Below are 25,882 nucleotides of genomic sequence, written 5' to 3'. Positions count from 1 at the left end.
GGCTCTAGGTACTAGGATTACTTTAGAAGTGAAGGGAATTGCTGACTGAAAAAAAATATCTCAGTCCTTGCATATCTCAGTCCTTTGAACAAAGGAACATCTTCAATAGCTACAGTGAGAAGGTTATATAAAAAGCAAGTGTAGCGGTCCACTTCCTGTGATAAAATCAAAATGTGAATATATAGTATAGGCACCAAAAAATCACTAATAAATTTCTCAACTAAAAAACATTTACATCAAATAAACCTCTACAACATTCCTGACCCAAAATGAGTGGGAAAAAAAACACTTTTAAATAGCATTCCACCCAAAACGTGTCACAAAGTGCTCCAATAATACGTGATTATAAGTGTAACGCCCTTTGGGTTAGCTAGGTTTGTTGTCTTTTAGATAGAGGCTGAGTAGCAGCCTGGGAGTGAGGCAGGAGTTCACCTCAGGACAGGCTGGCAGAACTCTCTAGAAGAGGGGTGGAGGAGGGGAGGAAGACCAGATCTGCATGTTTGAGGGACCTTGGTCAATCCCCTGGCAGGAGGCTGGGCATGATGATCAGGGCAACCCTCAAATATCACAGAGCCTGGGGAGCAGGGTAGTCGGGTGGAAGATGGATTGAGAGAAGGCTGGAGTGCGGAGCCTGGGAGGGAAGCCTACCTACAGGCAGGGTGCTGGGCAGGAGGATCTCTACTGCCTCAACATCTCCTAGGGAGGACAGCCTGTTAGTCAGGAAGGAGCCAGCCCAATGTAAAGCCTGAAGGCAGCTACCAACCTACCACACTGACAGGACTGGACAGTGCGAATACTCCCACACCCCTTGGGCCAGATAAGGGAAGAGGGCGGTCAGGTGAAATATCCAACTAGTCTTCACCCAGAACTGCTTAACTACAAGCTCTTAAGAAACCCCATGCTCAGGGATACCCTCAGAAAAGCTGGGTGAAGAGGAGGATTCATTCCGGATTTGAGGAGGTCCACCAAAAAGGGACAGTGCTATATTTTTGCTAGTCTACCTTTTTTGTACATAGTTGCTAAGAGGTCCATCCTCAAGTTCTACAGTTCCTTGGGCATCCTATATGCCCCTAAACCCCATCCAAATAGTTAACCCTTAATAAAACCAACTAAAAACCAAAACACCAGCTCAAGGACTGTTTTACTAACTCTGAAAAGTACAAGTGTGCAAAATGCATGTTGCCTGGGGGATGCAAAGCAAACTCAGCACCTTTTACAAGGGTAGTGCTACACAAGCTTTTAAAAGTTCATTATACGGAGAGAATTAGATGTCCCCTTTTTCAGGAATTGCTGTATGTGAAGGTTGCATCATCAAGCAAGGAGATGTCTCCCTAAATTGAGGATTTTGTGCATCAGCTAGCATTTCACAAGGAGAGTGTGGCAGAGGGCCTGGCTATAGTATCTATATGATGGCAAGTGTTTAATGATCTCATATATATATATCTCAAATCCTGATTTTTTTTTTTGCACATGTGTAGTGATCAAAGGTTACAATCAATGGAGAGCACGTTATATTAGCATTTACGAATGCCTTGATTTCTGTGGACACTTTAATTAACATTTAAGAGCTTATAATCACATAGTATTGGAGCACATGAGTGACAGTTTTGTGTGGAGTGCCATTTAAAGTGGGGTTTTTTTTCCACTAATTTTGGATCACGAAGGTTATAGTGATTTGTTTTGTGTAAATGTTTTTAGTTGAGAGATTCATCAGTAATTTTTTTGTGCATCTATATTCACATTTTAATGTAATCACTGTGTGGATCAATACACTTATTTATTATTTAAATTAGTCTTGAGGCATACATGATATGATTTTTGGTGTTCGCTAGCTCTACAAACAAGTTATTGGTGGTGTTTGGTAGCTGTGCTGGGAAATATGTTATATATATTACAGTGAAATGTTTCCTTAGGACAGAGATGGCAGGATCAATTACAGGAATAGCCCACTTTTTTGGGAACTCAATTTTAACTTGATAGAGTTCAGTAAACATTTTAGGAGTGAAAATGTTTAAGGAGTCACCCAGTCTTATAGACTGCACATTCTATCTGTTCATGAACAAAGAATGTACCCAGAGGGGCATGATAAGATGGGGAACAGTCAGCTTGCACAATGTCAAGGCTGCTGTGGTAATGAGCTTTTCAACATTATCAAGCACGTTGCATGAAGCTCCCTCTTCAATATAGTGACAATTTGGGACAGAAAAATCTTTTGCAGCTTGATACAAATTTTTCAGTCTGTGTCCTCAAGGACTGGCATATCAGGATCCAACTCCGACTGAAAAAATGGGAGTAGAAGAGGTATGGTGTGTTTGAGCCCTGGGCGAATATAGTTGTATTAAGGCAGTAATATGTCCAAGGACATGTGACATAGAAGCAGATAATTCTGCTTTAGTCAAAAAGGTTGCTTGTTTTGTGCCAAAAGTAGATCTATAACTGGATGCTGAGACTGGTAATAGATCTGATGCTGAGTGTTGCGCATGCTTTTGGTAGGCTGAATGTTCACCTGCAATTCTGCAATGGCTTTCTTATGCCTTGTTTCTACCATAGCTACAAGTGAGGGTATTTCCTTTTGGGGTACTCATGGCATAGGGTGTGGAGTACACGGTAAGCATATCTGCAACACACAATAACCCAGGTCTTCACTGTCCTGTAATGAATCCTCATAGCGGAAGACTGGGACCTTGTAATTGTTCCAAGTGGAAGTTGAGTTAAAGTATATATCCAGTGATGTAATGTAACACCTGGTCATCCACCTGAGACTGAGCTCTACCTGGTTCAATTTTAGCTTCAGCACGTTTTACACTGTCAGAAATTTCAAACAAGGCCCATAAAGTCCAGGCTTCTCCGAAAGGGTTCTTTGATGACTGGGTTCAAAGATGAAGGAACAAGATCCTGTATATCACCCTTCTGCTAACTCAATATGTTTCACCGAGTGGCAAGATGAGCGCCCATCAAGGATCCAGACCATCCCCAGAGTGCAGGGTACAGCTCCCAAGGTTTTACGGAGGTTGTGCCAATTCAGATACACTGCTTCTCTGTTGGCATTAGAAGGCAGTGAGGGCTTAACAGAAGAAACAAAAGATAAAATAATAAAGAAAGATAATAAATTAGTTAAGCCATGGGCGAGTTTGCCTGAAGGAGAAAATGTCCCTCACCCACAGACACTAGCACAAAACCGAGGACTCACAGAGTGGGGTAGGGTTATAGGGGATGCACCCAGGAGGCACATCCTCTAAAGCTTCGCCAGTGTCTGATCAACTGAAGGTACATGCCTATAACCCATGTTGTATGAATATTCTGCCTGTGTCCTATACTGTACTATTAAGAGACATGCTTTGCTCCTATGACATGATACATGGCTGATCCTCCATAACATGGAAAGCATTTAAAAGGTTGGTTATATTTAGCAATCTCAGTAGCTTGTTTTCATTTTGGAACAATATCTTACTTTTTAATCAGTGTAAAAGCTAATCTACCATATTGTAATTTATTTGGAATTAATGTACACACATGTGTCAAACAGGGATGCTAGGGACAGTTCTACACATCTTTACATTCTATAGCTAGTCCTGGCTGGGCTCTCCATGGATTTTCTGGATAACATGTTTTAAATCTGATCTGCTTTCTGGCTGGATAATTCTGGCTTCACAGAGGACATTATTTAACTCGCAAGAAAGAAATGCACCAAGAACCATATAAGCTAAATATGACCAAGGCTTAGCCTCGAGCAATGTTCATGTCTAGATTTATGAAAAGGTCCCATATGCCCAAGTCTAGCATAGCAAAATTTTAAGTGGGTGACAAAGAGCCCCTTGTTCTTGTATATTATCACATTCTTTATCATATTTCCTGATTATGCAAGTTGTAAAGTAGAATTTAAGCCTAACACTGGCCTAAGTAGTCTTAAAAATAGCCCTCCACCCCCACCTCCGCTACCTATGCTGCCTAACCTGTGCAAATATTTGTATATGTGCATAGTGTATTTGTAGTCCAATCTCCAGTCACACAATCCGCAGCTCTTGCTCCCCTGTGCCAGTAAGCGGTGGCTGCAGGGGAGAGGAGGGAGTGCCCCCAACGGCTCGGACATGGGAGCTTATGAATCACATCAAGGCTCACAGAATTCCCAGTGCTCCCTCCTCTGCCACTCACTAACGAATTCTACTTTAAAGTGGTTCTAAACTCTAAAGGTTTTTTTACTTTAATGCATTCTCTGCATTAGGGAAAAACTTTCCACTGTCTGCTCCCCCTCCCCTTCGCTAACACTTACCTGACCCCTCCATTGATCTTGCGCTCTTGCCCGGCTGCAGGTCTTCTCTCCCTGCTCTCACACTTTGCTGAGAAAAGCGGGAGCCATTGGCTCCTGTTGCTGTCAGTCAAATTCTGTGGGAAGGAATTGGGGAATGGGGCGGAGCTGAACTGTGTGTCTATGCATGCATGCATGCAGCCTGACTCAGGAGCACCTCTGCATGTGTTCCCCCATAATAGGCGGCTTGCAATGCTGGCCATGCGGAAAAGGAGGAGGTGAGAGCGCCGGTAAGGGACACTAGAAGAGGAGGTAAGGGGCCTCTCTGTGCAATGCCCTTGTTTATTATTTTAATTGAAAGAAGAACGGTTTACAATCACTTTAAGGGAAATCATGCAGAAATTAATAATAATAAATATAGTCATAGCACAATGATGATGTGCATAGAAGAAAGATATGAAAAGGAAAGAAAGAAAAAAAAGATTTGGTTCAAATAAAAATTAAATAAAGTGAATAGAACATAAAAAGAGACAAAAAAAGCAGAACTAAGTTCCTGCATATTCACCTCTCCTCCAGCAGTGCAACGTTTGCAAGCATGTGGGTTCGGCGTCTTCGGCCATGTTGAGTGGCTGGCCCAGGAAGACGCAATTCCCACGCTTGCACAGTGGATTTAATTTATCTAGGCACTAAGGCATGCCCTAAAATATGAATGATCACAATAAAGTACAAACTGGAACATGACAAAACTACCCATATTCAAGATTTCAGTACTGCTTTCAGTAATGGTACTTTTTATATTACCTCCTCTTTGAAAAGGTTCTGCCTGTTCTTTAGTGAACGGAGTTTATTCTGTTTATCTTCATGTTCTAGATCTTCCTCTGGAGGCTGAAAATAAGTAATCAAGTCTTGCAGGGTTTGAACTACCTCCTCAATAGGCAGGGCGACGGGGGTTGTTACTGTCCGATTATTCCCCGTTAAAGAATCCAAATTGCTACAAAAATAAAAAAATAAATATATTTGATGATGTTCTTTAAGCAACTACAAAGTTGGTTTGTATATAGATTATCAGTATAAGACATGTCTTTTCAAAATCTGCTGTGAATTAAGAGAACTGAGGGTACTCCATATTCAAAACCTGACTCTACTTCTATGAAGTAGAAGCTTGGACACATTCCTTACCCCAATTTCGAATACAATATGTTTTTGTTGTTGTTGGGTTTTTTTGTCTTTTTTTTTCTCAAGAAGCAAGAAAAATAATTAAAAGGTGAGTTCACCTTTGGGGACGTTATATGTTCCACCCGTTTTTAGGGTGGAGCAAGTAGCATGTTCCCACTCCTGCAGTCGCTGCCCACTCTGCTGCATCTCCTGATTTTCCCAAATAAATCCTTATTTAGCCTTAGTGTGTCAGAGTGTATGGCATTTCTGAATGCCATTGGTGAACAGAACATATACCATCTTTAGTTGAATGGATCACAGAACTAGATTCCACTATGCAAATGAAGAGCTTGACTCCTGAAGCACATGATAAACAAGAATGTTATACAAATACTTCGTCAGCTTGAATATTATTTGGACCTTTCAAGAATTTAAATATCTTTGCTCTTTCTGGTCATATTGAGTTGCTTTTGTTGCCTGGCCAGGGTGGGGAAGCAGGGTTATTGCCCTGTTGTTCCTAATTATACCGTATGTCCTATGACATTCCATATAAAGCTGCACCAAATTTTTCTAAAGTTTTATCTGGGGTACTTGCCCCCTCAGAATACATTTTAAGCTACTATCCCATCCTAAATGTAGAGGAGGAGCAGGTGTTTCAGATGCATCGATCTAATATCTGGCTTCAATATTGACGACAATAGTAGAATGGTTTTATAAATAACCTTTTAAATTGTGGGTGTAGTTGAGCAAGGTCTATTTCCCTAGACCTTAGAGAGCTACCATGTGTAGCCCCGGTCTGCAGCATCAGCAGAGGAGTGGCTGCATAGACCAGGCTGTCAGTAACAGAGATAATTTAGCTATTTTCCTGTTTGGTTATATTGAGTTGCTTTTTTTGCCTGGCCAGGATGGGGGGAGCAGGGTTATTACCCTGTTGTTCCTAAATATACCCTCTATTGCTATGTTTCCCTATATTCACCTAATATGAGCTGTACTGAATTCAGTATGCTTTACTGCTATTTTAAATAATTACTTTAGTAACCTTCCCTTCAAAAGAAACGTATCCTTTACCATACATGGGTTTGCCTTACTCTTTACCTCTAACATTGTATTTGATATCTTCTTCTCTCATACACTAGTGAACAGCATGTACAAAATTTGAATTCACTTTTATTCGGCACACAGCACTGCCTGCATTATAAACACTTCCCTCCTTTTTGTTCCCTTTCTTTCTTTTATTACAATTGGGAACTTGCTAAGACCTTGAAGATTACAGCTTATGTACCTGATACCAAGCACACATGCTTTTTAACAATATTCATATGTGCATAATAAATTATATCAGTCATCTACACTATATTGGCAAAAGAATTGGGACAGCTGTCTTTACATGGACAAGAAGGTTGATGGCATTCTAGCCTTAGTCCATAGGGTTCAATATTGAGTTGGCCCACCCTTCAGAGCTATAACTGTGACGGTCGCGGCGTCAGACCCCAGCCCTTCTCACCAAACTCGTGACCGAAGGACTAGCCAATCTAAAACTGCGCTGTCACGTGCGTAACATTGCCACACCCAGCTGCACCCTGCACAAAGATTTTCCAGCTAATGGACCACAATCTGTGTACCTGCAGCCTGGGAGCAATTGTTACTGGGTCAGGTTAATTACGCAATTAACCCTTCACACTGCCACCACCTCCTTTTTGCACAGAGAAAGAGGAAACTTGGCAACATCAGCAATAACACTATGATGTTTGAATAATTGTTTGTATACACAATGTCACCGCAGACAGATGTATGCAGACATTTAAAACACACAGTAGCGCTCTTCAGAGACAGGGGTTCTTAGTTTGCATTAAAGAGCTTTAGAAACAATTCAACACTTTCAGAAAGTAAGATTTATTACTAAAAGGTCAAAAGGGTGCAATAAAAATATTTACAGAAAAAGATGTAGCCAATATATATATATATAAATATACAGAGAGCAATAACACAGCAAAGAGATAACAGAAAGAAGTTCAGAGAGATAAAGTACTTGCCAAAGTCCTGGGTTAAGCAGATCAAGTTTTCTGAGCAAAAGGGCCTTATCTCCCAAAGTTAGTTCCGATGTTAAAAGGGAGCTTCTTCAACTTCAACTCAACTCAGCTTAGCTTTCTGCTCCAAGCATAACAGCTTTTCTAGGAACTCAGCAGGGTGTTTCCTTGAAGCAGAGAACCAATTGCCTCATTTGGGGAGGGTGTTGGGGCGGAGACCCCAGCTAGAACCAAAATCCCTCCCAGCTTATATCATGACCCATAACTTACCCTCGGTGCATGTAGCAACCTTGCCGCTAGTATATTAATATGCAGAAGCTTCTGCTGAACGTCTAGATATGAAATAAGACATACCTGCTTGAGACGGTTAAGGAGATATCATTTTCTTCTCTCCTGTAGATGTCAGCTAGGGGGTGTAATATATCAGCCGACTTGTATTAAAGTGACTGATCTGAATATATGCCTGGTCTCCTTGTGAGTCTTTCATATTCCAAAATATGAAATCATAGGGGAAAATGGATTTTGAATGTGATGTCTGTTTTACGGCTTATCTGGAATGTCTTTAAAGCTCAGTGAAGGACTTGGTTTATGGCTTTACAATCCTTTTCCAAGCAAGAGTTTCGCAGACATACGGAGGCCAGGCTAATTGCGGTTTATAACCATGAGCTCTCCCACTGGACCTTGATGCCTTTTGAACTGAGCATCCAGGGACCACGTGTCACTCAACAGAGAGGGAGGGGGGATTCGGAGGGAAGCTGATTTGGGAGTAGACGGGATATAAGATGGAGGATGCTTAGCAAGATGGGTGACCGCGTCCATCTCTGTATGCACAATTGCTACAATAACAGCTTCAACTGTTCTGGGATGGCTGTCCACAAGGTTTAGAAGTGTGTTTATGGGAACATTTGACCATTCTTCCAGAAGCGCATTTGTGAGGTCAGGCACTGATGTCGGATGAGAACGCCTGGCTCTGCTCAAATTCATCCCAAAGGTGTTCTATTGGGTTGGGGTCAGGACTCTATGCAGGCCAGTCAAGTTCCTCCACCCCAAACTCCCTCATCCATGTCTTTATGGACCATGTTTTGTGCACAGGTGCACAGTCATAGAAGAATAGCAAGGGGCCATCCCCAAACTGTTTCTACAAATATGGGAGCATGAAATTGTCAAAAATGTTCTGGTATGCTGAAGCCTTAACAATTCCCTTCACTGGAACAAAGGGGCTAAGCCCAGCCCCTGAAAAACAACCCCACACCATAATCTCCCCTCCACCAAACTTAACACTTGGCACAATGCAGTCAGGCAAGTACTGTTCTCCTGGCAATTGCCAAACCCAGACATGTCTATCGGACTGCCAGACAGAGAAGCATGATTCATCACTCCAGAGAAAACATCTCCGCTACTCTACAGTCCAGTGGCAGTGTGCTTTACACCACTACGTGGTCTCCCACTTCCTGGCTGAATTACTGTTGTTCCCAGTTGCTTCCACTTTGTTATAATATCACTAACAGTTGACCGTGGAATATTTAGTAGCAAGGAAATTTAAAGGATGGACTTATTGCACAGGTGGCAACCTATCACAGTACCACGCTTGAATTCCCTGAGCTCCTGAGAGCGACCCATTCTTTCACCAATGTTTGTAGAAGCAGTCTGCATGCCTAGGTGCTTGATTTTATACACCTGTGGCCATGGAGGGGATTGGAACATAGAAATGGAATGATTTGGAGGGGTGTCCCAATACGTTTGGCACGTAGTAATAGTGTTTATGGAAAGCACTGTTTTTTATCAATAAATAAAACTGAACTGAGAAATAAAGTATATTTGCATTTCTGGTATCAACGGCTTTTTTTTTTTACCGCACGTACTTAAATGCATAGCTCACCTTTACCAAAAAACTGCCTATGCAGATAAGGGAGTTATGTAGATAAAAACAAGCTGTTCAACTTTGACCAAAGTTGAAAAATGTCCTTGCTATAGGTGTAAGCTTTTATGTACCTCATGAAGCCTGAATAAAAAACGCCCAGGACATTGATAAGAGATGCACAGCTGTTACTATTCACCTTTATCATCAGAGGAGCAAGCAATCATTCAAACTCCACTTATGCAACAGCATTGGAAATGGGCACTTTACAAGATGAGCGTGCCATGATGTGCAAATTTGCTGTGCATACTTGTACATTATGACAAAACCTCTTGTGAGGCTGAAAAATGTACTTCCCCTTTAAGATGATACAAGAAAATAAGGACAAAGCTGGGTTTAAACCCAGCTAGTTGACTCATACCTAATAAACTGACTAAACAGGCCTGTGGTGTTACGAATGATTCTAGCAGCCTGGGACTCTTCATGCTGACACTTCTGTAAGGTAACGCCATCGTCCATATGACCTTCCTGATGCAGGATTGCCTGTTCAGATATAAACAGATATATAATAGGTCAGTTCAGGTGTCATTTTTGTAATTTTCTTCTTAGCATAACTCTTTGAATTTAAATCTCTATAAAACTGATTCTTTTCACTTTACCTAATTTTCCATTCTATTCTATCAATTAAAATATTGTTTATCTAAAGCCAAAATGTGTTATGTGAGGGGAGATTGCTGTACTAAAATCGCATCATTAGTACAGAGACCTCCTTGCGAGCTCCTCAGTTTTTTTTTTTTCATTCAGCCCCAAAAATACTTACCATGTGCACCAGGCTTTTGTCCCTAATAGAAGGTTTCTCCTGTATTCCGTATTTCATAAATTTGATAATTTTCCCTCACCTTCCATACTGGTGACAATGTATACACACTGCTCCTATGCAGGAGGGCATCTTGAAAACTTACAATGTTGCATGCCGCTGAAGAGAGCAAGAAGGACAATTAAATACAGGAACAAAGGCAATTTCAGCCTCATGCTAACCATCTTCTTAACTTGCTTTCCTGGAAGCGAAACCTCTTGTATGGCCCTTGACTCATATTTATAAAAACAGTATACTCCCCTCCTATTTAAAGTGGTAGTAAAAATCTTGTAGTAAACGAAAAAGAGGTATCCCCGTGCAGGTTTAAGTCATAATATACTAGTATGCACTGCGTACTAGTACATTATGACAAACGTACCTACAAACGGAGGCATCCAGAGCTGCGCTGTCATGGCTCCCCAGCACTTCCATCTTCACCTGGTCTTCCTTTCAGGTTTGGAATATTCGGCTGCTTGAATGACATCACTTCTGCGCATGCGCATGGAGACACATCGCCACGGCATGCAGAGTGTAAATGTTGTTTGAGCTGTGCATGTGCGGCTCAGATCACATTAGTAGCTGACAGGCGGGGGTAGGTTTATGACAGAAGAGATCTTTAGGGTCTCTTCTGTTATAAAAGTCCTGCCTCTCAGTGGATTTTGCATTTATTAAATTTCCTGCCACTTTAAAAACAAGAACTGCCTTCTGAGGACTACATTCTGGATTTTTGCGTATCTCCACTTGCATATAACTTCCTGAAAATGCCAAATGGCTTTTTTTAACATTATATACCATATTTAACACTTTTACTTTGTTTTCTCTTCCAGATCATAATTTCACTGCTTTAAAAAAACCATTTTTTACTGGGGAACGTGTTTTAAAAAGTCAAGAATCTTAGTTTAGGGCAAAAATAAGTTGCTCTAATTTTCAAAGCATGTTTTTGCAGAGCAGACCTTAAGGGCACATTATACAAATCTCATACAATAAAGTACCAAACCTGTACCAAAAAATGGTAATTTTAACTTTCCTGTAAATTACACATTGTGGTGTGCAGTAAAGGGCACAGGATCTGTAGTCAGAGTCCATGGGTTATATGCCACTACGCTCAAATGATTTTAGCAATGGAAAAAGTTTTGATGAATGCCCCCCCAGAAAATGTGAAATCAACCGGGTTGGAAAGAAAGGGAGGATTGGAGGAGGGGTTGGCAGGGAACTGCAAGACAGAAGAGGACTCGACACAGACACTTCCCTGCTTAACTATGCAAATGAAGGAGATCACTGCCTTGATATTTGTCCTGATCCCATGAAGGTGCTCTGATCCCTTGTGCTCTGATCTCATGTGCCCTGTTCCCATGTACCCTGACCCCATGTGCTCTGATCCCATTTAAGGTGCTCTGATCCCATCTCTTCTGATCCCGTGTAAGATGCTCTGATCCCACGTAAGGTACTCCCATAAACAATGCTCTGATCCTATGTGCCCAGATTCCAGGTAAGGTGCTTTGATCCTATGCAAGATGTGCTGATCCCATGTAAGGTGCTCTAATCCCATGTGCCCTGATCCCATGTAAGGTGCTCTGATCCTATGTGCCCTGATCCCATTTAAGATCCTCTGATCCCATGTGCCACAATTCCATGTAAGGTGCTCTTAACCCATGTTTCATTATCCCATGTAAGGTCCTCTGATTCCATGTGCTCTGGTCCCATGTAAATTGCTTTCATCCTATGTGCCCTGATCCCATGTATGGTGCTCTGATCCCATGTAAAGTGCTCTAATCCCATGTAAGATGCTCTAATCCCATGTGCCCTGATCACATGTAAGATGCCCTGATTTCATGTAAGGTGTTCTGATCCCAGGTGCCCTAATCCTATGCAATTTGCCATTCTGAGTACCCCATAATGTGCTCCCATGTAATGTACCCTGCCCCCCTCATTCTAGTGTGCCCTCCTAACCACCTGTGATTTTGTCCTGCTGCCCCCCTGAACATTTCTTATCTCAAATTTGACCCAGAGTTGAGCATCCGTGCAGAAAAAAAGCAAGCAGAGGTTTTACAATAAACATGTATGTTTTAACATTGATTCTATTATTTAATGCTATTTCTAAAAATAATTGTTCTATCAACAGCTGACTGATCACACCAATGTTCCATGAGCTGTAGATCTGAACATTATTTCAGGGGTTCCTCGAGATCTCAAACTTTTTGTCAAGGGTTCCAAGGTAAAAAGGTTGACAAACACTGCACTAAGGGGTCAGAAACAAAACAATATAGAGAACAATGGAAACCTGTCCACAGGCAAACAAGGGTCATTAGACCAGAAACTCTCAGATGACAGCTTGAAGCACCTTACGGCCAAAGTTAACATCAGCATCAGTCTGGAGGTCCACCCAGGAAAACTTTAAGAGGGTATCAGCAGAAGAAAAGGTTGCAGTTTGCATACCTGTGAAATGGATGCTTGATGATAAGCCAATTTAGAGACATGCCTGACGGAGGTAATGGTCATCAAAAAGGCCACTTTACTAGTGAAATTCTCCAATTCAAGAATGGACAGCACAGAAACCTGGTCTAGACCAGGTTGAAGGATGGCCAGTATGTGGGGAATATTTTGCTTTTGCACCAGTTAAAATAGGCCTTCAAAGTGCAATTTGAGGATCTTACAAGAAGTAGATTTTCTCACTTTGAGCAAGTAGGAAGGACAGAGTCAGTAATGCCTCTATCCTGTAGGACCTGGGTTTCAACAGCCATACCATTAAAGGAAGCAACTGAAAAGCAGTGTGGAATAAAGGGCCTTGTGACAAGAGGCCTGGTCTGTTTTTAAGAGGCAAGCCTTTATACTAAGTTCTAAAGAGCCAATTTGGGACAATATGGATCAATGGAGTCCATTCCCCCTCTATCGTTTGAAGCAGTCAAGGGAAAAGCTTTACTGAAAGGAATGCATACACCAGACTGAGCAGGGTCCAAGGAATCACTACGGCATCCACCGCAAAGGCTAGAGCGGGGACAGCAACCTGATTTAACCCATGATTGCTGTGCAATGCGTGCAATTGCAACACAGTAGAACAGCAATTAGAAGTTTAAAGTAGGTGTTGAGGAGGCGACACTGTGCCAGGTGATCTTTGACTTCTTCCATGTTTTTCAGGTAGATCTCCACCTCTTTAAGGTTGCCTACCCCTGGGCTTGAGGAAACCTGGATTTGGTCACAAACCTGTCCAGGTTCTTGTTGAATCTGAAGGCCATGATGTCAACATATGGTGTTCCCAACTTCTGACAGAGAATTACAAAGATCATGATGTAGAGATACCACTCCTCTGAGTCCAGGCATTGGTGACTCAGGAAGTCTGCCTGCCAGTTTTCTATATCTGGTATGTAGATGGCCAAGAGAGTTGAAACATTATTCTCCACCCAAGAGACAATCATTCTTGCCACCTTTAGGACTGCCTGACATCTGGTTACTTCTTATGTAGGCCTCAGCCATGGCGTTGTCCAAATGTACTCTTACTGGGTGACCTTGTAGGACAAGGGCCCAGTGTCAGTCTTTTGGCTGACATCTGTCCTTGCCACCTCCAAGGGAGAGGGAAGGAATGATTTCCTGGATTCTAGGGCTATGTTGGAATTCACCATGCTACATTTTTGCTTGGGTGGATAGTAGTTGGTGATTCAGAGATCGGAACTGTTTGTCCCACCTAATGAGAATGATGAGCTGAAAAGGTCTAGAGTAAAAGTGAGTAAAGGGAACTGCCTCAAAGGAGGCCACAATGAGCCCAAGAACCCTCATGCAGAAGCAAGTCAAGGATTGCTTGGTTGACCAAAAAGTTTGACAGGTGAACCCCACTGAAGAAACCTTTTCCTGGGGGAAGATTTTGGCCTGGGCCATTTCTACAGTCAATCACAGATGTTCTAGGTGATAAGAAAGTTGATCACCTATCTGAAAGTTTGAGGGAGCTGGATTGTGCTTTAAATGTTGGAAAGCAAGATTAAGCAGTCTTTCATCAGTAGGTTGTCTATTCCGTGACATGGATGCCCTGAATTTTTAGCAGAGCAAGCATCTTTGTGAAGATTTTTATGCAGAAAAGAGCTTTTGATGCAGAAAGGGAGGGCAAGAAATTGAAAGCGTTGGTCTCACAGCAAAGCACAGAAACAGTCTGTATGTGGGAAAGATGGAAATGTGAAGATAGCTATCTTGCATGCCCACTAAAGCCATAAATGATATGAGAAAAGTTATGACAAATCTTGAAGACTCTATGAGAAATTTGGGGCCATATAGATAACTGTTGCAGCCCAAAATAGGGTGCTCACCTTCATTGGGTTTTGGGACTGTGAATAGGTTTTGGTAACACAATTCAACCTTTTCTTCTGCAAGAACTGGGATTACCATTCTTTGTGCCTGAAGTGGATTCAGAGCAGCCCACAAGACAACCTATATTTTATGTTTAAGTTGGCAGAATAGAGGGTAGGAGGGGGAGGCAAGGAGATCATTTATATTGTGTAGCCCCTGTAAACAACAGATTAGACACAGAGGTTCAAGACATCTCTTATACAGACCAGCATGAATGCCAGGTGTAGAGAGGGCTTCAGAGTAGGCTTGAAAGATTTTTGGTTCTAAAGTGTGCGACAAATGGATGGACTTGCTTTTGATTAAGAGAAGGATGTCTGGGAGAAGTGCAAGGATCCCTTTTGGGGAGAAGAGGTAGTAGTCATAGTAGTAGTGGTTTGTTTTTTGGTTGTTTGTTTTTTGTGGGGTAGAAGTACTTTCCCTCTAGTTACCCCTTCACCAAACAGGCATTCAACACTGAAAGGCATGCATAAACAGATGCATTTTATAAACAGACTCAGCAAACCAAGCATTTAGCCACAAAATTCTACACATCCACAGAGAGCAATGTCACCCTAGAGACCTGGCAAATTATATTCTGCAGGCCATCAACACAAAATAGCAGCGATGTAGCCATGTGCTTCAATTGTTCTAGGTCTAGGAGAACAGGGTCTTCCAACATTGAATAATGGCCTCTATTCATTAGTCCAGTCCAGTTAACTACAGTCTCAAAAATGGACATTGCCACAGTGGCTAGTTTTGAGGCAGGACTAGGGACCACCTGAGAGGGAGCTAAATGGAGGGAGGGAGCTGTGGTAGTATGAGACCTTGCTCCGATTCAGGGGAACAGCTAACGCCTTGAGTGTTTGGCTGATTTTCCTTAGTTATGTCTTTAGCCTAGAGTCCTATTAGACCCTTTTTTCTTAGCTCCTCTGCATATTGTCTTTGCTGCTGCTAAGTGAGGAGATTCTCTGTAGGGTACTAATAAAATGGATGCGAAATGAGTGGGTATTTGTATGTCCGGGAAAAGATCCACTATAACCCAGGTGCTAACCAATGTCCTGTATCTGAGTCTCTGGAGAAACAGGTAGCGAGGAGTAGACATGCTTCTTGCAATCTCAGCAGAAATGGTGGGCAGAAGTCCAAGCAGCAATTTTGAATGTGAAAAACCAGATTCAAAATGTAAACATTACCTTCTACCAATAAAAAAGAGACATTTACAGAAGGAGATAAAACACTAAGTGAAATAACACCCCACGTGTAAATCAGGACCAGGTCACAATTACAGGGAAACCTTGTCTTACCTTGTCTAGGCTGCGGGTTCCCAGAAGGAGCCATACCCAAGAAGGGGTCTTCATGGTCTGGGTGCCATAGGAAAGGGCCTTGGCCCTTGAAATGTATAGCACCCTATGGCTAACTACAATTGTTGCACCACATGCAAGGTGAACGCATAACAAGGATCTAGTGTTCGAAGCAAACATTGTGGTGTGGTGAGGGCAATGCATTTGGAAATTGCTAGTGAGTCCTGAGGCAATGAGCAGTTGGATCCTGATAGAAGCGTCAGTCAAAGTAGTGAAGAAAAATGAAAAGGATTGGTGTGACAGTTTCTCCAGAGGAGAAGAGGTCCTACACCTAAGAACACTATTAAAAAAAAAAAAAAAGTGAGGTTAAATGAGGGTGCATTGTGGGCCATTCCCAGTAAAGCTTTTGAAATTAACCTATCACATGAAGACAGCAGCATATAACCCATGGTCTATGACTATAGACTGTGTGTCTACTGTGCGATTATGATATCTTATTTTGTATAATCACTTACAGAATATGGTCACCATAACAAAGCTCCTTTCAGTGCTCTGTGTTTCTGACCTGAGGTGACTATTCGGACAGAAGATGGCCTTTTAATGTTAGACATCAGTGGTATGACAATCCAATATCCACAGGGTATGTGTATATGCTGCTAGCCTAGGCTAATCTTAGGGAATGGTGACTGAAAAAAGGTAAACAGCCTTGTCTAATAATCAATGTTTTCTCCTAATAAAACTGTACTTCTGCTGCCTTTAGTTTTAAATACATATATGTATGTGGTTGTTTTTTGTAAGTCCATTTAAGTAGGTTATGTACATGTACAGTAAGGGTATGGGAATTGCTATCATTTTGACACAATTGCTACAGTAGACTTTCACATTTTAACTAAGAGCCCCTATTTCCACACAAACATTAGTTTGCAAGGGCACATACAGTATGCAGAGTGTTAACTGAGGATATTAGGTAAGAATGGAATAACTCAAAAGAGAGTACAAACCCCAACAGTGGATGTCATTTTTTATGTTAACATACAGTACATCCAAAACCAAATGGGCTGGGACTCATTCTTTCATTTACTTTATTGTATTGCACATTATTTCCTTTTATTTGCATTTTAGAGTATTCAGTTGTAACTTGTTTTCTTACTCTTCTTTTAAGTGGTCCTAGTCTTGCTGTTTTAGCATCTTGGGCTTTGTAGGTTAGCCACAAGCCACTGTCTACATGCTGGATAAAGCAAATGGAATCTCCGTATTTTATTTCTGCTACTCCCATTCCATCGATGTCTCGTTTAGGCCCAGAATCCAATTTTTCCTACATCAAAAAGAAGAATGTCAGTGGGAATGTACAAAAGGTTCTGTTGCACTAATTGAAATGAAATAGAATTTTTAAGGGTTAATAATTATGACAACACAAACTACGCTAATGCTGCCTTGTTATTCAGCATGCACACCATTCCTGACTAATCTCTATGTTCACAAACTTCAAAACTCTACATAGAGACATTGCCACATAAAGCAAAGCCTTTTTTCAATGTTGTGTGCTATTTGGATAATTATAACCCCAGCAAGACTCACACTGCATACATCAGTGGTCTGTGACTCATGGGTTGCCATCAAGTCATTGTGTTAAAACAGTCCAACAAACACAAAGATGGTGACCGTTATAGCAGTTTGTTAATTATAGGGAGTTAAATTCTATAAGCTGCTTTTTTGCAATTTTTTTTGTGAATGTCAGGCATCTGCTGTGTACAGACAAATGTGAGATATAAAGGTTACTGGTAGTTAGAAAGGAATGAAATTAAATAGCACAATACTATTTAACCATGCGAACCATATGGTGAGGATCTATGAAAAAGGCAGTGAAATACTTGATCTCATTACTTCTTTGGGATAACATTTTGATTCTAATGTAACTCTGAAAGTTCAACAGGCAAATTCTTATCTGGCATTAAATATCTGTGTCTAAATCTAAAATGTCTAAAATGCGCTTTCATAGACTACCATTCTTCCTCACTATTCTGTAAGTTAAAATACTCAGTTAATGGTACTACAATGGTAGTGGTAAAAATTGGACGACCTACTTTAAAATTCATAAATAACTTAATTGCATAATACGAACTCTGCCCAGTAACTGCTTTAAGAGATGCCAAGATTTAATTTTACACTAAAGTGAATTCCTAATGGTTTTTTAAAATATCATCCCTCCTGTTCTGTGATTATTTTTTTCTATGTTCAGTTCAAGGGTTTTTCAACATATGGGAATGTATTCAGCTATTCAGCCCATTCAGCATCCAACAGTGATTTGACAACAACTGGAGAGAACATTCTGTCTGCTGCTTTAAGGGTTAATCATATCCTATTAGTAATTTAACATTAGCAATTAAACATCTATGTCTTTATGTCAAGAGATCTTTCTTATTACAATGGACCTCTTTTTTATTCTACAACATAATGAAAAAACAAGTGTGGATTAGTAAAGAATTGCACTCACTTTGGATGCTCTGAAGCAGAAAGCTGATGATTTAGTATCTGACTTTGCTCGGTCTTGTAGCACTAGTCCTTGGTCCTCTGTCAGTGCCAAATATTGCCCAGTTGTAATATGGCGAAGGCGGAATGTCTGCCCCCATCGGATGTGACTTCCACTCCAACTGAGTTAATAAAAGGAAAGCATTGACATTTACTTATCAAACTGTACTGCTGGTTTAAAAAATAGTTTATACATATTTGTCAAGGTTACCTGATTCTGAGGGGTTCCACTCTCCATAATGACCTGGCTCGAACACCTGCTCCACCTGCTTCATAATTTACTTTCCTAATAAAGTGAAATGTTCAGAGAAACAAAATGTACATTCCATTAACATAAAAAGCTGAGTTATTGGATAGAGGTAATAGAAAATATATATTACACATTTATCTTTATCTGTGGTTTCCAAAGTGTGGAATGAATAGCAATGGTGGTACATTTTTACTATAGGTGGTAAAAAAATAGGATTTTTACCTAGAAAATCCTTTTCTTGGAGTACAGTACAATACAGGACATGGGATCTTTAGTCTTAACCATGGGCTATTTGCAGCTACAATCAGGTCAAATGACACTGGCAAAATAAAAGCTGCAGGGACATTTCCTATATAACCCCTCCCACTCCCCAACAAGCTTCATTTTTGTAGCAAGTTAAAGGGAGATTATAAACAACAGAACAGAGGAACCTCTGTCCTGTTCTGTTCTACAAGAAAGGGATTTTTGCAGAGAAGTCTAAAATCCTATTTTGTTAATCGTACATTACAGAACAAATATTTAGTCTTAACCAGGGGCGGGCTGACCATTTGGAAACTCGGGCACTGCCCGAGGGCCCGGGGTCAGTAGGGGGCCCCATGAGATGCCCCTGGTACCTTTTTCATAGGCTTTTTTTGAGTTTGGGCAAGGACACAGGGGCCCCATGATCCCCTATTGCCCAGGGGCCCCATGAGTTGTCAATCCGCCCCTGATCTTAACCATGGGTTATCTAAAAGAAGTCCAGTTACTGGGTGGGAAATACAGCAAACAACTGTTAACAGGTCCACCAAACAAACAGGCCAAGGCGAGGATCGACAGAACTAAGAAAGCAGCCTGATGCACCTTATGCCCAAAAAAGGTATCCAATGAGACCTGAACATCTACCTGGTTAACTTTAACAAATGTGTGAACAGAAGATCAGGTGAGAGAACTACAAAGTTGAGAAACAGATGCCTGATGCTGAAAATCCAAGGAAGCACTATCAGATCTGGTAGAGCGCACCCTAACAAGAAAGGGTAGAATGTTATATTTTTTACAATAGGCTCTATTACTTATCCACCTAGCGCTGGTCTAACAAGAAGCAGCAAACAACTATAGGAATCTTCAGGTAGGACAAAAAGGGAACCTGATTGCTGAAAAGAGACTGTAGCCAATAGGTAGACCCTCACAGCATGTACTGCATTGAGACAACAGAGAATCATTTCCTTGGGATGTTTCAGAATAGGCCATAGGGAGGGAAGAACAATGCCCTGGTTAAGGTCGAAGGTGTACTCCACCCTAGGGAAAAAGAAGGCCTCAGGCCTCATTACAACCTTATCCATGTGTAACACTGGGGAAGGCCCTTTACAAGGGAAGATGGCAAACTTAGCAGAGGTGATAGAAATGAAAAAAAACACCTTTTGAGTGAGGCCAGACATGGGGAAATCCCAAATGAGTTTCCCAAAGTCCCAAAAGCCAGCAACTGCGAAGCAGGATGGTGGACCAGTCCTTAGAACAGAGGTTCCAGAAGGGAATGTGGAATGTCTGCCAGAAGTTTGCGTGTGCCACATTCTATAGGGTCAATTCGCTGCATAAGATCATCAGAATGTTCTCCATCTCAATCCTGTGCAGCAGACAAGGAAGCAGCTGTAGAGGTAGAAAGGCACAGATCAGGCTGAAGTGATCCTGATGAGTCATCCAGTGTGAAGGACCAAAGGTCCCTGGATCTGGCAACTATCCAGTATATTGTTGAATCAGGATGCCAGAGGATCCACATCTGCCTTTCACCACTTGTGGCAAAGGGCTTTGAATACCTCTGGATAGAGAAATCATTTTCAGAATCCTGATGATGATGAGAAAGTACACCTGACAATTTTCCACCCTGGGATTTGAAAAGCTTATAGGGCAGGAATGTGCAGTTCCGCCCAAATGAGAATCAAGTCAGATTCTTGATGAGCGGCTCAACTTCTGCTGACTCTTGATGTAGGCCACTGCCTTGGCATTGTCAGCTAGAATCTGGCTGGGTGATCTTGCAACTGAGAGATCCAGCAGAGATGAAGATACAGTGCAATTGCCCTAAAAGGTGGAAGCCTCCTGCACAGAAGTCATCCAGGACTCCTCCCCAGCCTGATTGACTTGCATCCATTGAAGGAATGTTCCCCATCTTTGGGGAAAAAGGTTTCCTTGACTCCAGCACCAGGTTTGAAATACACCACATTAGGGAGAATCTGACCGTACAGGTTAGATGCATTGGGCAGTCTAAGGAGTGAGTCTGTTTGTTCCATTCAGGCAGTATGTTGCTTTACATAGGTCTGGATTGAAACTGGGCATATAGTACTTCCTCAAAGATGGCTGTATTCAGTCCTAAGACCCTCATGCAGGTTGGAATTTGGGTTCTGACTCTGGAACCAAAGGGTCTGAGCACTAGAACGGAGAGACAGAAGTTTGTCCTGTTTTGTAAAGATCCTGGACAGGACTGTATCCAATATCAGGCCCAGATACTTCAACAGTAAGATGGTCCCAGCAATGACTTCCAAGGGTTGGGGATCCATCAGACTCATTGCAAAGTCTGCACCCTCTGTCTGACATTGGCTGAAAAGATTTGCATGGTTTGGTCCTTTACAGGAGATCGTGCAGGTATCCCACTATGTGAATACCCTGAAAGTGGAGCAGAGCTAGGACTAGGGCAAGAACCTTGATGAAGACCCGGGTTTCTGTTGGAGAGCCAAAGAGAAGGGCAACAAATTAGTCATGTTCTGTGCCCATGGTAAAACACAGGTAGTGTTGATGAAAAGGAAAGATTGGTATGTATAAGTAAGTATCCCTGATGTCCACGGAGGCCATCAGTTCAAAAGAGGCAATGACAAACCTGGCAGATTTCCTGTGGAACATTTGGATTCACAGAAACAAGTCAAGACTTTTCAGATCAAAAATGGGTTGCATGCCACAATTTGTCTTGGGAAGAGTCAAAACATTTCTTAGTCAGGATCTGGGGCAACACGGCTGCTGATAGAAATTGCGGGGCCCCATACAGCCTACCAGACAGGGCACCCTCCCCCCCACAAAAAATATCAGTGATATTTTGCTAAAAATACACTAAAATCATTATTAGCTGACACAAACACAAAATGTCTGATAAATCCAAAATATAAAACTGCATTGAGGCAATTGTGTAATTGCTCTTTGTGTAAATTAAGTCTTGGGGCTCATTCACATGGGCCACGTGGCTTGTACAGTGTGAATAAATGGATTGTTCATGGGGATGGAGCCACCTGAAGCTGTGTGCAGGCAGTCTGTGTTACACTATGGAAGTACAGAGGCACCTGCTACTCTGTGAGGACACAGCAGCTGTTATGAACACATCTGCAGGTCCTACATTTAAAGGTGTGTGGGTACAGGTGTACAGCCCCAAACATGAATAGTGGGCATTTGGGGAAACTCACCCACACCTGCACACCTGTCAGATTAAAACCTGCAGCTGTGTTCATAACAGCTGCTGTGTCCCCACAGAGTAGCAGGTGGCTCCAACCACATGAATAAATCACTCATTCACATGGCCAGAGTGTGTGTGAATGAGACCCCTTTTTTTTTTTATAACTACTACTTTTAAACATTTTTTTAACAACCCTGCTGGGCAGATGAATGAGCTGGAAGTGCTCTGTACAGAGGCTGTCTGTTTATTCACAAACCGAGTCTGTAATGGGTGATGACAGTGTAAAGTTGCACTGGATAGGGGAATGAGAGATTTGTAGCAGTGAACTGAGGGGGAACCAGACTAGGAGACAGGAGTGGGAAGCCAAGCTACATAAACATTGTGCCTTGCCAGATAAGATAAAAGACACCTATGGCTGTGACTGTGTCAGAGGAGGTGGGAGCAGAAAAGAATATACAGACTGGGCAGTTGGAAGAACAGAATCGACTGTGAGACAGGTTAGATCAGAAGGGAGGAATACAGGAGGTACAAGAGTGAAGGACTGAGACTGCAGGGAGACTAACCTGGGCACAATCAATGGGACTCAGAAGAAAGAAAAACTGGAGCATGATTGCAGGGATGAGGAGTGATGTATGACAGGGAGAGTGAGTAGGGTAAGAATCTGGAAGGAAGGGGGATGAGAAACAAACTTACCAAGATAAATAGAAGGGAATGGGGTAAGCAGAGCTAACAACAGAGCACTGAGCCGTGCTGCGAAAGAATGACAGGAGGCTGTGGATCGGCTGAAAATGTAGCAGAAAGGCAGAGTGAGAGAGCCACTTGTTGGCTACCCAGGTCCCCTGATGAACTGATAGGGCCAGGGCCCAGTGCTAGAGGACCGGTGGTACCCCCTTACCAGCAACCCTGACAACAACCCCTGTGAGAGAAGCTGCTAAAGATCAGTTTGAGGATCCACACATTTTGGAAAGGAAAATGTAAAGTATGAGAGCACGTAGCCCTTGGAAATTAAATTCTAGACCAAAACATCTGAGATTTCCTGTGACCAGATAGCCATGAAGGCCAACAGACATGCCATTATCATTGATTAGAGAGCATGGACCTGGATTTGGCTGTTTTGGAAGTCCACATCTTCCAACAGAAGCATGCTACAGATTTTGACTATCAGCTCAAAGCCTGAGAGGGACGAAAGGATCTTTTACTAGTTTCAGAAGCAAAAGCCCTACCTGTTGAAAGACTTTTTTTCTGGGGGAGTAGAGTACTTTACCCCGGTGATTTCCTTAAAGTAATACTAAAGGCTTACATTTTTTTTCTAAAAATAACAAGCATGTTATACTTGCCTGCTGTGTGCATTGTTTTTGCACAGAGCAGCCCTGATCCTCCTTGGGTCCTCTGCAGGCTCTCCTGGCCTCTCCCTCCTGTTGGGTGCCCCCCCAGCAAGAAGCTTGCTATGGGGGGCACCCACTGCTCCCTGTGTCCATTCACACACGGAGCCGTGGCTCATCCCGCCCCCTCTCTCCTCTCACTGGCTCACTGGCTGTGAGTGACAGCAGCAGGAGTCAATGGCTCCAGCTTCTGTCTCAGCCAATGAGGAGAGGGAGTCTCAGGATAGCCGAGACTCCAGCGCACGTCGCTGGATCGAGAGGGGGCTTAGGTGAGTACTGCTGCACAGAGAAGGTTTTTTACCTTCATGCATAGAATGCATGAAGGTAAAAAACCTTGAGCCCTTTACAACCACTTTAATGTACTTGTCTGGCAAAGTACCAAATAGGCACTTTCCCTCAAAGGTATCTTCTTGCATGAAAGTTCTTCTGACCAGCATTTGAGCTAGAGGATCCTTTGAATATCAATATAAAGGAGGCTCATTCTAGATATCTAGCAAAGTGTATTTGCAAAGTCGTCAACTTCATAGTATAAGGCCAACAGGAAAGGGTAAAGGTGGTCATGCACAGAGGGATCCATTAACATAGAACCAGGGTCTTAGGCTATGTGTTTAATCCAGAAAGCAAGGGTCTGGCAGATAACAGATTGTAAGACCTGCTAGGGAGACCAAGGCCTTAAAGTGGGCTCTCAACCTCTTGAAAACAGAATTATCTTCATCAGAAACGTCAAATGTGTTTTTAGGGCAAGAAAGGGCTGGGCCAAGAACAGGGAATGTCCATTTCTGAAAGAAACCCTCCTAAATAGGATATTACTGAGCAAAACACTTTTGAGGAGCAAAAATAGTTTGTACATTTTGTAAGCATATGTCCCCATACCTATGCTGGGCCTCTGCTGGGTCAGTAGATGGGATCGTCAAACATTCATCATGACCATGGAAAAACCTGACAACATGTCCACCAAGAAGATACCCTGAAATATAAACACATGTAAGGCATAATAAGGTGTATGAAACAGTCAACAACAATTTTTAAAGGATAAGTTCACCTTTTGTAATATTTTACACCCATATTCAGGGTGTAACACATATAATCCCCCATTGTTACAGCTAGCAGGGAATCTTCTCCCACTGCTAGCTATCACAATTTTATTTAAAAATGCTGCCATGCAGGGCTCCACCTGCTTGGTCATGTCATTCATTCACAGAGTTTTGTGAATGGGAAACTACAGGTCCTGACAGCCTTTGTGGCTGACAGCTTGTAGTTCTCAATGAACAACAATGGCACTGTTGTTGAGCACTGTGGTAATTCATTGATTCTTCCTGGAAGTGTAAAACTGCCTGCTCATATGAGGTACAAGCAGACAGAATACACTAGCAGTCTACAGGAGACCTGCATGGCACCAGCAATCTGCTGATGGCTGATGCAATGCTTTCAAGGCTCCTAAAACCAAAAATAGTAACTGTACATTTTTTACCCGCAAAAAAAATGTGCATTTATTATCTTTTGTTAAAAGGTGAACTTGTCCTTTAAATATGTTCAATCAACAATAATTTTGAAATATGTTAATAAGCTGATATATCTCAACCCATGTAAGTTTCATTAAAACTTCAATCAATCATCAACAAATGATAGGGAGGAGACTAGAAAAAAAGTACAACAAAATAATCCTTTCAGTATAACATGTTCTTCTTTCCTAAGTAAATATTATTTAGACCATTGCTTTAGATCTTTTCTTTAAATCATCCAGGGTCTAAAACAATTAACGGGACAGTAGTAACCCAGATGATGATGGAATTAAGTCCTTTATGAAATTATGCAGTAGTTACTAAGTAACCCACAATGTTATATGTATTGATAGTATCAAGTTTTTGAAACAGTCTTTTGAAGATGTCATCAAGAAAAAGCTTTCAGACGTTATAAGTGTGCAAAATCCAGAGGTTGAATTCCCAAGAAGTAGTTTAGTCCCAACACTTTTCACAGAAGCAAAATTAGGATTTCACAGTTGGAATCCCCTCAGTTATTTACTTGTTCAGCAATATAGGAAATCCACTGGGCACTGTGACACCATCATTTGGTTTTGTAATGTCCCAGGAGTCTAAAATAGCTTTCCCCTGGATTTCCTAAGAGTTATTAGAAGCCAGCTTATGACTGAACTTTTCAGAAACCACACAAAGATGAAATATACACTTTGGGTGGAGGTTTCTTTTAAGTATATCATATAATCAAAGGTAGCTTATATAAGTGTTAAATGCTTGTAAACATACTATGAGCACTGTAGAAGTGTTACTCAGGTTATCTGTAATCCAATTTAAAATGTTGTTTTAAATGTCTTAAATGTCTTCGGAGTGTATAATTAAAAGGTACACAATAAAAGATGCCCTGCATTTCCCTTGCATTTGCTAGCAATTAGTCACAGAGAAGATTCAATATGCTTCTATCACAAGAAGCTATATTTTCAACACAGTAAAAAAATCAAGATAATTTATAACAGACAAAATGTACACAGGATGGTTTGTCAAATCAACTGGCTATAAACATGACTGTGACATTTCTTAAACACAATT

At 41.7% G+C, this 25,882-nt stretch overlaps 1 protein-coding gene across 8 annotated transcripts in view; it reads right to left on the bottom strand.

Annotated features, from left to right (window-relative positions):
• RYR3 (ryanodine receptor 3) overlaps window positions 1–25,882 on the bottom strand; it is a 954,561-nt gene that overhangs the window by 626,540 nt on the left and 302,139 nt on the right. For all 8 annotated transcript variants that reach the window (XM_089671311.1, XM_089671312.1, XM_089671314.1 and 5 more), the window contains 6 exons: window positions 24,195–24,288; window positions 18,492–18,566; window positions 18,246–18,402; window positions 16,902–17,066; window positions 9,708–9,829; window positions 5,048–5,237 (listed from right to left, as the gene is read on the bottom strand). In XM_089671311.1, coding sequence (XP_089527437.1) covers window positions 5,048–5,237; window positions 9,708–9,829; window positions 16,902–17,066; window positions 18,246–18,402; window positions 18,492–18,566; window positions 24,195–24,288 — 803 coding nt within the window. The remainder of the gene's footprint in view (window positions 1–5,047; window positions 5,238–9,707; window positions 9,830–16,901; window positions 17,067–18,245; window positions 18,403–18,491; window positions 18,567–24,194; window positions 24,289–25,882) is intronic.

This window comes from Staurois parvus, unplaced genomic scaffold (genome assembly GCF_062004578.1).
Source record: "Staurois parvus isolate SC_StPar_1 unplaced genomic scaffold, SC_StPar_1.0 ptg000104l, whole genome shotgun sequence".
Lineage (NCBI taxonomy): Eukaryota > Metazoa > Chordata > Amphibia > Anura > Ranidae > Staurois > Staurois parvus.
Note: the sequence above shows the minus strand (reverse complement) of the source record. Positions and strands in the feature narration are given on the sequence as shown.